This window comes from Staurois parvus, unplaced genomic scaffold (assembly GCF_062004578.1).
Source record: "Staurois parvus isolate SC_StPar_1 unplaced genomic scaffold, SC_StPar_1.0 ptg000293l, whole genome shotgun sequence".
Classification (NCBI taxonomy): domain Eukaryota; kingdom Metazoa; phylum Chordata; class Amphibia; order Anura; family Ranidae; genus Staurois; species Staurois parvus.
The window spans coordinates 3,785,841-3,800,000 of record NW_028318089.1 but is presented as its reverse complement, the minus strand read 5'-3'; the positions used below and the strand labels follow the sequence as shown (position 1 = coordinate 3,800,000).

Here is a 14,160-nt window from a genome sequence, read left to right as displayed (position 1 = left end):
ACATGCTCCTCCATACATGAAAATACCAGATATTTTCTTTACTCCAATCAGATGAATGGAAATATGCTGAAGGAAATATGCTAAAGCAACAGTAAACTGCCTCTATAAAACAAAGAATGGGCGCCAGGAGCTTTTAGCCATAATGTGCTGGTATGTATAGAAAACAGCGCTATGGACCTCCTAAAAAAACTTGTGCGGCTAGATATAATGTGTTCCCACATGTACATCATAAATAAATGCAAAAATGCAGCACAATTTTGCGCTGCATTTTTCCATTTATTTACATAATGTGCTGGTATTCACAACATATTAGAACATTATGACATTCTTTGTGGCCAAGGTGATCCTCTGTAGCAATGCAATGTCATCGAATCTCTCCATCACTGGTTCTTCCATCTTCTCCAGGTCTTCCTTCCGGCATTGCAGTCTATGGCTGCTTGATTAGCAGGCCCTGGATAAAGTACGGCAATTCCTGTGCATGGGAGTTTGTTCATCCTGATACAGAACTGCACCAAGACTGCACACTAAACTGCGCATGTATGGCTCAGTGTAAGCAAACATAAAAAAAGGCTGAAGAGGGTAGGAGCGTCTTACAGAAGACATAGACACAGTCTCTTCTATGATAAAAAATGCTTGCTTGTCAGGACTTTTTAAAATTAAAAATAGATGTAAACCACTTGATTGTATGAAAGTAAAAAACCTTCAGTGTGCAGCAGTGTCCCCAGCCCCCAAATACTTACCTGACCCCATTTCAATCCAACCATGTGCACAAGAGTCTTGGCTCTCCTAGGTCTCTCCCTCCTTGTTGGCTGAGACAGCAGAGGGATTCATTGGCTCCAGCTACTGTCAATCACAGACAGTGAGCCAATGAGGAGGGAGAGGGGGCAGTGCCAAGCCATGTGTGAATGAACAGACAAAGCAGAGGCATGGGAGCAAGCCTGCTTGGGCACCCACACAGCAAGCTGCTTGCTCTGGGGGCACTGGGCAGGAGGAAAGGGCCAGGAGTGCCAATGGGAGATCAGAAAAGAGGAGGATCGGTGCTGCTCTGTGCAAAACCATTACAAAGAGCAGGGAAGTATAACATGTTTGTTATTATTTATTTTTTTAAAATCTGCCTTTAATATCACTTTAAACTTTATTTCCACTTTACAAATACAGGGTGTAAAAATTCACGAGAACACATGAAACCTAAATGCACGGATTTTTCTGTGACAACACATTCATTTTTGAAAATTTACACTGCAAATAAGCCTTCAAGCGAAACCACCATTTACAAATATACAGAAGCAATAATTAATATACTGCAGGCAATGTTTAAAGACACAAATTCAACTGTTCAGGAGAGAGACGCATAACTACATCTATCAGAAGAGTACACGGTTAAAAACATTTTAATTTACAATGTAGTTTTAGTATGCTTTAAGCGTGGGTTTGCCATCTGTTTTAAAGTCATGCATTTTTCAAGTAAGTAGTTCCTTCAATAAAATACATGCATAATGAATTTTACATGTGGTACCATTCATCCCTATGAACGATGCACTTTACTGAAAACTGCACATAAACTGCAGCAAGTAGGATTTTTTTTAAAAATACACCATGTGAGAAAACCTAGGGGACAACAGTACAATTCACAGCAATAGTAAAGAGCTCTTTTGTGACCATTTACAGTGAAATTGAGTACAAAGTGAATAAATCTTCATCTTTAGATTTAAATTGGCAGGCAGCAAGGGACCATGGGATATGTAGTCCTTGGAAATTGAATGTAAACCGCAGAGGAGAAGCGGCAAAGCATGCTGGGAATCCAGGAAGTTGTGGAAAGAGATTACCAGGAGATAGGCAGAACTCACAACATAAAAGAAGGTTTGTTTTTTTTAAGTAAGCTTATATTGGATTGTCAAATATAACAATTATTTGTATTGTTCTTACAATGTTGAGGTTATAATGAAAGTGTATTCTGTGACCAGATTTCCTTTACACTGTACACTTGCCTCTGCCCAGACGGGATGTACAGGTGCTCCATGCAGGAGTGTATTTAGAATTTGTGCGGCACAAGGCAACACAAAAAAACTACTGGGGCCCCCCACTAGCTGCAACCCCACGCACACCATGGCCCATGTGACCTCCCCGAACACCATCTCACCCCCTACCTTGGAGAGAAGGAAAGAGACTCACCATCATAGTGGCTCCCTTCCCGGAATCTCAAGGCTGCTCCCACGGCTCCCCTCACTCCGCTCTGCTGCCCAGCCCCACTGCCCAGGAGAATCAGCCTCCATTCTTCCAGGGGGCAGCACCACCCTCCTGAAAAATGCCACAAAGGCAAATGCCTTGTTTGCCTCATGGCAAATATGCCCCTGGTTCCATGCATTCGTGTGCAGGCTGTCCCATTCATGTCTATTGGGATGCTTGAGAAAGGAACACGCTGGCCTATGTCTGACCTTGTACGTGCTCAGAAGTGTGTCGCACTTGGATGACGTCAGACGCCAACGCCACTGGTCAGAATTCCACAGTAGGCCACCACAGCAGAGCACATTATTATTATTATACAGTATTTATAAAGCGCCAATGGTTCGCTCAGCGCTGTACATTACAAAGGGGGACAGAATATGTGACAGAACAATACCAATACAATGCAAAACATGAGGGGATCGAGGCCCTGCTCTTTCGAGTTTACAATCTAGGAGACGCCAACGCCACTGGTCAGAAGTCCACAGTAGGCCACCGCAGCAGAGCACATCCCGGCAATCTCCTCCACTTTCAATGCTCCCCACTGTCCCACTGTGGCCTACCATCTTGCCGATGAGGCGGACTGAGCATCTATATTCATGATGAGCCTGTTATTTATCCATTAACATGTGAGTTGCCTACTCACTTTTAACCAGTAAACTTGCATAACAGTCTACACTGTTTCTTCCTCTATTTCCTCTATATTAGAGTCTGCTTCACTGTACCACAGCCTGCCCTGGTATCCAGATTGTTTCATTCCCTTCTCCGCCATTGGATTCCGATTACTGGATTTATTTAGACTCTGGACTTTTGGTCTGCAGATTCCATGTGCCTATTATCTCCTTGCATATGTCTGTTGGGACACAGCGGCTGCACAGACACAGCCACTGTTCACAATTTGACAGCCTTGTAGATACATGTCCCCAAATGCACACTGACTGTGTTCAGAACAAGTACCCACACACAAGGGCGGACTGACAACTCATGGGGCCCCCGGGCAATAGGCAATCATGGGCCTCTGTGCCCTTGCCTACACTCAAACCACACCCATAAAAGCCTATGTAAAAAGCCTAGGTACCAGGGGCATCTCATAGGGCCCCCTATCAACCCCGGGCCCTCGGGCAGTGCCCGAGTGGCTAAATGGTCAGTCCGCCCCTGCCCACACAAATGTCAAATTGTGACCAGTGGCCATGTTCATGCTACCACTGCATCCCAATAGACATGAATGGGACTGCCTACAGATGGATGCACAGCTGTATGGATGAGTACGCCTGTGTGAATGAGGCTTAACAGTCCTGAAATATTTCATATTTTCTTCCAGTGATTAAAGGGCCATTTTCTAACAATTGCTTCATACTGGATGCATAACCTACAACAATTTTAGGATTACTATAAAAACAAAACAGTATCTATAATATAATATCAGATAGAGATTCATATTTTTTTGGCTGCAGATATTTACTAAATAAAGTTTGTAGGTCACAGAAAAAGCAAGAATTAAACGATATTGTACTTCAACATCCAGAAAACTAGATCACTTTCCATAAAGACATCCAAAAACTGAACATAAATGAAATTTGTATCACCAAAGCTGAAGAGATTACATGGCAAATCATTACAGCAAAAAGCCTTGCAGCCTGAAAACCAACCGAAAATCTTTGCAAATCTACTTTCCTGGCTGCATCAAGGATTTATATGACATCAAAGCGCAAGGATCTTGGATGAAGACCCTAAAGGCCTGTAATATTTTCAGCAAGGACAGAAATAACTCAGCTATAGGAGTTACAACAATCCTCACCGCAGAAAAGAACAGTAGGAATTAGACATGCCCACACAAGAGTTTATATTAATAGACACGCTTAGGCATAATCATTTAACAATCATTTTCCTGTGAAAAGAGCTGCTAGAATTTAGGTACATTCACAGCTAGCAAAGTTCATCACGTAAGCACTGAATTAAGGGAAATTCCTTCTGGTATTCAAAAAATACAAAAGCATTAAAGCTAAACTCTAGGTAAGAAGCTAAATACAAAGCTTGCACTATATATACGGGAACCATTATGCCTACCAAAGGATTTGTATTTGTCCATCCAGTTCTGAGATTTACACAGCTCTGCAACACCACACAGCCCTGTCTAACGAGGCAGGAGACCGGATGTTTTTTTTTTTTGCTGCAGTTAAGTAGCACTTAACAGGTCCTTTCCCTCCCACAGTCTGTGACCAGACGGTAAAAGAAGCAGCCGACTGTTGAGCTCACCTGTCATCCTGCATTTTCCTTGCACTGCAGCAGAACCAAATTATATCCTCCTCCTCAAACAGTCTGTACTGTACATGGCCTGAAGTAACTAGTCAAATTCAGGTACATACACGGTTTGAATAAAAAAAATAAAATAAAAATCCAACAACCTTTAATGATGTATTAATGCATGGCTTTCATTTGTACTTGAGTTTAGCTTTAAAAGATGAAGTTATCGAAACATTTTTTTCTCTACGGCTTTAGTTACATAGGTTACCTGTAGTGAAATATGTCTCACAATGTGCAGGCTGCTGGATTCTATAGAAATCTTTTAGGTCTCCAGGCTCAGCTGCACTCTGTTTGATACTCTTTAGTACAGCTGAGACATGAAGCTTTTAACCTCCACAGCTCCAGCACATCAGGAAGAGGACAGGCAGCCCCACAGTGAAGACTTCTACAGAATGCAGCAGCCTGCACATCATAGGACATACTTGATTACTGGTAAGTAAGGTAGCTAAAGCTGTAGGGTAAAAAGAAAAGAATTTTACTTAAACGGCAGCTTGAAGTGTTCGTTCACCTTTACAGAAACAAATGTGAAGATGAACACCAGACACCCTCTCCACCTCTTTCCTGGTCCCCGCTGTACTTAACTTCAGGATTGCCAAGCTGTCAGCATCCCTGCATTTGCTTCAGCAGTCCAGGAATTTGAACATCCTGCTGTTCTTCTTCTTTTCCATCAATGCGTACAGAATGGACCACATGGATTCTGATTGTCAGCACCATTAAAGTGATGGCACTGTACCATATGTATATGAAATAAATGCCAGGGACCTTGAAGCCACCCTTCTCTTTGCATGATCGTTTCTAAACTTATAATTAATCTACAATCAAACAATCTTGAATTACTGTTAATGTGTGTGAGATAACAAAAACAGTTTGTTTGTGAAACTCCAAGATCTAAACAAAGGAGAAGCTCTTTTTCTGCTGCCTTCCCACCAACATGAAGCAAGAAATTAAAGCATATTTAAAGCAGAAAAAAAAAACAAACAAAAAACACAATATGCACATGCAAAAATTTGCATTTTCATGTGTACAATGTTTACAAAAACCCTGCAAGGTCAGAAAAATACCTGTTGCTCTGCCAGAAATGCTCTCATCTTTCCTATTGTGGGCTTGATAAAACTCAACATTTTGTGAACTGAGTAGTGTCAGCCTTACTCTTACCTAAACTACTCAACCACTCCTACTGTCTTCCTATTGACAGTACAGGAACTGATTGACTTGTAGTCTAATTTAATAACAAGGAGGGCTAAATCGTCCCTGAGAGATAACAGAGACCGCGAGTAAGGGCCCTTTCACATGGGCGGACTGATTGGGTCCACCAGTCTGTTTTCAGGCAGACCTGATCGGACCCACCTGTTGTTCTCTCTGAGGTGGGTGTAAATGGAAATGTGTCCGTCTACACCCAATCCGATAAAAACAGACGAATGGGCATCTGCTGCCCAGTCTACACCATCTGCATCCAATCCGATAAAAAACAGACGAATGGGCGTCTGTCTAGCGGATCAGATGACAGAAGTAAACAGACAGGCGGTCCGTTTACATCCAAACACCCCATAGAGAACAGTGGGCTGTGTCCGTTCTACACAAAAATACCAAACACAGACTGTCATCTGCCTGCTCAGAGGGCATCAGCTGACAGATCCCCTGCTGAACAATCGTATCCACTTGGTGCAGTCCACCTCTGTAAAAGGACCCTAAGAGACAAGAGGACAGCTTGAATTTCTGACAAGATCAACAGGTATCTTTCTGCACTTCTAAAACAAACATAAAAAACATTATATTTAACAGACCAAAAGAGAGCAAAATAAAGCCTCCAGCACAAAATGAGAATATCGAAAAACGATCGTCCGTTTTTTATTTTTACATGCTAGTCTCATATTGAAAATGAATAGGTACTAAAGTTATGAAAGTTCTTGTGTGACAGGATACAACTTCAGAAGAGATGTAATGCATTGTTTTGAAATGTATTCTTTTGTATCTGAGGATGCTTGATCTTGGTCACTCGATTAATTACGGAATACTATATAAATTAAAAGAGAAGCATTCGTTCTTTTATACCAGAAACATTTTTGTGCTTGTCCCTTTGGATAATTTCACTTGAACTGTCAGGATTAGCTCTCAAAAGCTGTGTACGGTCAGATTATCAAACAATCACTTCAAAAGCAGTATTTTTTGTCTGATTTTCTCACCGTGTGTACTAGGCATAAGAGAGGTTCATAGTTTGGGGTGATCACACACTTTATCTACTAGGGGAGTCAAACAATTGGAGACAGCATGAAAACCTTTAACGAGCAGGGCATGGCATATATTTTTTTTGAGTACCATGTTCTACACGGGATTGTACTGATCACTAGACAATCCCTTTTAATACAAAAAACAAACATTTTTCAAACAGATGTCTAATACTTACAGCCATAATCATTTCAAAGCTGTGTTTATACACCCGGACGGGTGACTGGTATTTCTGCACCATGGTGACTGGTTACTTGGCACTTTCAAAACCTAAAAATTAAAAAAAAAAAAAATGCTCAGGGATGAACCTACACAAAAACAAATATCAATATTATCTTAAAAATACCTAAGTATATGGTATATGTTGGATATTGAGTGGATCTAAACTTTTTTTCCCGTTTTGGATAGATTAAGAGATTTTAAAATCATTGTCAGTTTTTTACCATCTGTGTCAATGGTGGAGAAGGATCTGGGGGTTCTGGTAGATCACAAGCTTAATAATAGCATGCAATGCCAAGAGGCGGTTTCTAAAGCGAGCAAAATCCTCTCTTGTATTAAAAGAGGTATAGACTCCAGAGAGAGAGATATCATATTACCCCTGTACAAATCATTAGTAAGACCTCATCTGGAAAATGAAGTTCAGTTTTGGGTACCAATTCACAAAAAGAACATTGGGGAACTGGAGAAAGTACAGAGAAGGGCAACCAAACTGATAAGAGGCATGGAGGAGCTCAGCTATGAGGAAAGATTAGAGGAACTGAATTTATTCTCTCTTGAGAAGAGGAGATTAAGGGGGGATATGATCACCATGTATAAATACATCAGTGGTTCATAAAGTGAACTCGGTGTTTACCCTGAGGTCATCACAGAGGACAAGGGGGCACTCTTTACATCTGGAGGAAAAGAAATTTAATCTCCAAAACATGGAAAGGTTTCTTCACAGTGAGAGCTGTGAAAATGTGGAATAGACTCCCTCGAGAGTTGGTTCTGGCCAGCTCAGTGGATTGCTTTAAAAAAGTCCTGGATTCTTTCTTGGATACACAGAATATAACTGGATACTAACATTTATGGGTAAAGTTGATCCAGGGAATATCCGATTGCCTCTCTGGGAATCAGGAAATAATTTTTTTCCCTGCAGGTGCAAATTGGATCATGCTTTGCTGGGTTTTTTTTTGCCTTTCTCTGGATCAACGGTGGGTATAGCATTATAACTTTTTTTTTTTTTTTTTTATGGTTGAACTGGATGGACTTTTGTATTTTTTCAGCCAGACTAACTATGTAACTGTGTGTCATTAGAGAGATTTCCCTTCACTTCTTATCCTGTAGGCTCAATAGGAAGTGAAAGGATATATTTCCAAATGTATGGAAAATCTCCTTAGACTGCTATCAGTGAAACAAGTCTCCCTATGCGAAGATTTACCCTCTATTCCTCTTCTGGTGGCCACTCAAAATATCATTTCTAAAGGACATTAGGGATCAGGACAATTAGAAAGAGTGAATCTAATCTATTTTTAATAAGTACCATTCACATTGTGTTTAATGCATTTTGGTGGGTTCAGTTTAGAAAATATTTTGCGTCCAGGATCTGATTACAGACTCTAAATCCATGTACACGTAATTAAAACACACTTAAAACAGGAATATTTAAACACACATTGTTAACATTTCCCAGATAACTTCTGCGTTTACAAAAGCTAAATCCAGGAGTGCCAATGTGAATAAGGGCCTAAGTGGAACACAGACGGCACTAAAAACCTTACAATCGTTCTAACCAATCATTACTTTGTTTCTACATTATATGAAACAACTTATATATATAAAATATATATATATTTATTCCTTTTGCTGCCAGAGCAGTTTTAGCGCACGTTTAAAAAATCATTTAATTCCTAAAGTTTATGTAAAATCCCCAAATATTATATATTTTCTGAAAACAGACAGACATACTAAAGAACAAAAATAGAAGTAGAATTAGTGCAACAGTTTATGAAACAAAAAAGTTCAGTAAAAAATACTCTAAAGTGAAAGGGGTAGATTTATTAACACTGGATTGCTCAAAATCTGGTGCAGCTACTGGTGTGCATGGTAGCCAATCAGCTTCTAACTTCAGCTTGTCCAATTAAAGTGTTACTAAACCTACAACAGTAAAATCAGTCTGTACATGCAGTAAAGCATGCTTGTTATAATCGCTGTTAACCTAAGGGGTTAATCCTCTGCATTGTGTACAAAGGTCATTTGATCCTGTCTTTTCTGCTCCTCCTCTTGTTCAAAAGTCCAGGTTTCTTGGGAGAGTGCATGTGATCAGCACAAGGCCAATCAGCACTGTCCAGACAGAGGTTAGGGGTTTTGCATCTTCCTAGAGCAGAAAGAAAACTCATCCTACAAGCTTTAACCAGTGCTCTGCTGAACACTGATAGAAGTCACAAGACTACTATATACTGCTGATGAGAAAAGGTATTTAGCAGTTTATATTTACTAAAATAATTGCACTTCCATGTTCTGTGTACTGTGGGTGACCAGATATAGTGAATGCAGGGTCATGGGTTTAATAACACTTTAAGCTTTGGCAATAAAACCTGGAAGCTGATTGGTTTCTATGCAGAGCTGCACCAGATTTTGCACTCTCCAGTTTTAGTAAATAAACCCCAATACATTACCTACATTTTTGGTAAAATATAAAAGATGATGTTGCGCCTAGTAAATAGATACCCAACTTGTCAAGCCTTAAATCTGTGTGTACCCATGAAATGGTAAACTTCAGTGTATATGCATTTTTTAGGCGATGCTTTAAAAGCCCCAAGAGGTTATCAGTTTGGCGGTAACCTTTTACTTCCACTAACATAGAATGTACATTGGTGGCAATAAGGGGCCTGCCTCAGACATACTTTCTATGTTGGTGGCAGAATAAAAAGGGTTAAAGTGTATGCCCAGCCAAATCTTTTTTTCGGATACAATAAAGGATTAGGACCCATTTCAAATTTTTACTGCCATCCAGGGCTCCATTAGAGAGATTTCCCTTCACTTAAAATGGGAGTTCCAGTCACACTGAAAAAAATAAAAGTCAGCAGCTACTGTACCGGTACCCACTGTGCATGTGCGAGTAGCGCTGTGATTTCCGAATGGTCCCATAGTCTTCTATGGGACAGGTCATGTGTCCCAGAAGACTACGGGGGTGGTGGGTGGTGTTGGGAATCGACAACTTCTGCTTCCGATCACCTAGGCAATTGCAGCAGAAGTGGGAGAGGGTACCCGAAATTGACAGGTATCTGCTCCCCAAAAGGTGCCAATCCTCAATGGGGAACCAGTCTTTAAAGCAGAACTTCCCCTTTTGGGTGGCGCTCCACTTTAATGTGACAACTGGTTTACCAGATAGAAAGTAAGAGAAAAACCTGCACTAGCCACAAAGACAGCAATAAAAAGTTCTGGCATTCATGGTCATTGGGAAGACCTCCCACCCTCTTACAGATATCTAAAAAAAAAAATCAATGATGTCAGTAATTAATCATCTGAGAGGCAGAAGTTGCTCATTGCTCAATGAACCCCTAGCAACCTCTGGAGGAACCCTGGTTGAGAAAGGCTGACATATAGTGTAGCTTTAGTGGCCATCACTTTCTGAGTTTTTATTACAATCTCCACATTTTTAAAAGTATTCTTCCATATTTTGTTATTAAATATAGAGATTTTCCTGTTGGCAGGGCGTCATATACAGGACAGGATAGTAAGCCTATAAATTATATCATACTTCAGACTGAGGAATAAAAACAGGTCTGCAGAGAATCAAGAAATGTATTTTAACAAAATTAAACCCTGACTGTACTGTGTGGTTACTTCTCCTTTGACAAAAAAATCCATTCCGTCTTTGCTGAACAAGAACTGAAAGTTGAAAGTATTCTCTGAATGTCTTTTTTTTTTTTTTTTGTAAGATGTTTACATAATAAAGAAGATCGCTTAATATAAAAAAGTTATCAATGTGTGCAAATATCCTTGTGTTTTTTTTATGTAAAGTTTGTAATGGAATTAAACATTTGCATGTAGGACAGCCATAGGGCGGCACAGTGGCTTAGTGGTTAGCACTTCCGCCTGGCAGTACTAGGGTTGTTGGTTCGAATCCCAACCACGGCACCACCTGCCTGGAGTTTGCATGTTCTCCCTGTGCCTGCGTGGGTTTCCTCCGGGTATTCCGGTTTCCTCCCACACTCCAAAGACATGCAGGTAGGTTAATGGGATCCTGTCTAAATTGTCCATAGTATGTGTATGTATGAATGTGAGTTAGGGACCTTAGATTGTACACCCCTTGAGGGTTATGGACTGATGTGAGTGTACAATATATATATGTAAAGCGCTGTGTAAATTGACAGCGCTATATAAGTACCTGAAATAATAAATAAATATTCGCTCATTAACCCCTTCACACCGGCCGCACGCACATATGCGGCCTCCTGGCATCTGGGCCTAGACGCCGAGCGATCGCACATTTGCGTTCATGTAACAAAAAACATATGTGCTGAGAGCACGCTCCCAGCACACATGTGAGGTACTCATGGAAAGGTCCCGGTCCGCTCTTTCGATCGGGACCTTTCCTGATCATGTGACGTCACGGCGGCCACATGACACTAAGCCACACCCCATGCCACCCACCTCCCGGTGCAGGAACTCCTCTTCACGCTGGGACGATCTGGCGTGAAGGGGTTAAAAAGGCTGTTTTGCTTCCTACTGACTTCTGTAAAGGTAAGGTTTGTTTGAGTGAAAGCAATAGCTCTCTAACAATGTCTAACACCCAAAATGCACTGAGAGGGAGAACGTGTCATTTAAAGTAAAAATCCAGTCTATTTGTTTGGGTCAAGCCTTGAATACATTGCTAAAAATAGAAAGGCTTCTGAATGGCTTAGGTAAGCCACAGAATATACAATTTTGTTTCCTTCCACCACAGGTGGAAGGAAAGAAGATTTCTGGATTCACCCATTCAACACAGTCAATGTTGACAGGGGAATCCCTCCCACAGTACTATTGTGTTCTTCCAGCAAGAAGCCTTCCCTGCTGGCAGAACACAATGATCAGTGCTAGCAGGTATAGCAGCTGACAGTGACTGCATGCAAGAAATCCAACAGGCTGGTTGTACTGAAGTCGATCAATGGATCAACTTTAGTGCAACCAGCCTGCCCCCGATTTCCCTGCTGAACTGGCCAAGATTTGATCCATCTATGACCAGCTTTAGACCCAGTGAGACCAACTGAATTTAATTCCAGCAGCAGCTGCTATAGACTACTTTTTTTTTTCTTTACCTAGGTTGAACTTGAGCTTTAGGGAGCATTTGCCCCTGTAAATGTACCCTGCCTCCAGTTAGATGCAAGAACTGATTAGCTGCAAGAAGCAGCTGCATTGAAAGCAATAGGAGGCTGCTGGTTCTCGCAGCTAATCGCCGCCACTTGCATGTAATCGCTCATGCAGTGATCACATTTGAGTGATCGGCCATGGACACAGACTGCCTGCCTCCAGGACCAATTGCAGTCAGCATTTGACTGCTGCAAGAGAGATTACATGCAAGTGGATGAGATTAGCGGAGAGAGCTGGTGGCCTCCCATTACTTCCAATGGGGTTGCCTCTCGTAGTTAATTGTGGGTACCCCCACTGGAGTTCTCACATCTAATGGTAGGCAGGGTGCCTTCGCAGGTGTGAATGCACCCTTAAGTGACACAATGAAGCTCAAAGCAACTATTTTTAATCATGAGAAGATAAACACATTTGTAGTAGGAGGGGAAGGGTTAGAATGAACAGTTTTTATTGTTGTTCCTTTCCTGGTGACTACTGCACCCAATTTCTGGTGCCACAGAAACAAGAAACAGGGAAGAAAAATGTCCTCAATGGGGTAATAAACGGGGGGAAAAAAAATTATATCTGAAGTTTTCAAAAACCAGAAACAATGATTTGGCTATATTGACATGTGCCCTATTGATCAATATAATGTGTCATTTGTAATGATCTATTTAAAGCATTTCTATGTCTCTTCAGTAGATGTCACCAGTCAAAATATAACTGCATGTGTAACCCCAGAAGCTGAGAATTAGACCCTTCAGTGTCTCTGTAAATATACAAGAAACTATTTGATAGCTGCCTCAATGCTTTGTTGGTGATAGGAGGAAACTGGGAGTCAGTCAGATGCCTATGCACCATGATATTTGTGATGGAGACTCTACATCGCTGTAAATGACGAACGACTAACCATATGAGCCCTATCTGTTCTCACCAGAATCCAGATCTGTATGTAATACGGAGCCAGGTTAGGCTCTTCAATGCAGATCACAATACCACGCACATCTGCTGAGCTGTGTACCGGATTCTCTACAGCACTAAATTGCTGAATGTATTGGTTTCAGCAGACACACTTCAAACAAGGTGTAATAAAAACCGAGCTGAGGAAAATAAAAGCATCGACAGGAAGGGTGGGGTACATTTGTGATGGTTTCAAATGTATTTCCACTCTTGTAGCCAAACTAGGAGAACATTTACTTTTTCTTTGTTACACGTTTCCATTCACATAACATAACAAAAAATAAATAAATAAATGAAGCTCACCTTTTTATTTGCTTACAAATCCTACATAGCTATCCCTTTCCCTGTAATGTTAAGCAGGAGGCTATGGAGTTATGCTTCCCATGATCTTTTCTAAAGCTGGCCATACATGGATCGCAATTAGGCCAGTTCAGCAGGGACCAACCGAATTCCGATCCATCTATGGGCAAGCTTGTTGTACAGAAGTCAGTTAATCTACCAAGGGTGTTGTGTGTAAAGTCACCTTTTACATTTTTGTGAAACTTCTCCTTTAAAGCTCTCAAAGCTTGGCTCTTATAATGTATGCCAATGCACTTTCCCTCACTTTATCCCATGAATTACACTCTGAAATTGTTCACAATAGCGTGCAGCCCTATGTATAAATTCGCTCTACAGAAACAACTAAAAGGCAAGAATTATTTTTAGAACAGCGAAAGAAAGGCGCCTCTAAGTATAGACTTAAAGACAGGTTTATTGCACACAATGTAGAGCAACTTACAAGAAGGTGGGATAAAACAGGCACCAGGGGCGGACTGACAACTCATGGGGCCCCCGGGCAATAGGGGATCATGGGGCTCCTGTCTCCTCACCCACACTCAAACCAAACCCAAAAAAGCCTATGAAAGGTACCAGGGGCATCTCATGGGGCCCCCTACTGACCCCGGGCCCTGCCCGAGTTCCCAAATGGTCAGTCCACCCCTGACAGGCACATCAAAATCCATCAAGGGGGAGATGGGCACGGTGAGGAGACAGGTACATGGCTGCTGATAGTGACAGACCCTCTGGCTGTGTTCTAGGCAAGCTGGCAATGCCGACAGAGGGTCTGTCACTATCAGCAGCCATGTACCTGTCTCCTCA

General features: G+C 41.4%; 1 protein-coding gene across 3 annotated transcripts in view; it reads right to left on the bottom strand.

Annotated features, from left to right (window-relative positions):
* SEC14L1 (SEC14 like lipid binding 1) overlaps positions 1-14,160 on the bottom strand; it is an 89,781-nt gene that overhangs the window by 52,207 nt on the left and 23,414 nt on the right. For all 3 annotated transcript variants that reach the window (XM_089682675.1, XM_089682677.1, XM_089682676.1), the window contains exon 3: positions 6,932-7,023. In XM_089682675.1, coding sequence (XP_089538801.1) covers positions 6,932-6,994 — 63 coding nt within the window. In that variant the 5' untranslated portion in view covers positions 6,995-7,023. The remainder of the gene's footprint in view (positions 1-6,931; positions 7,024-14,160) is intronic.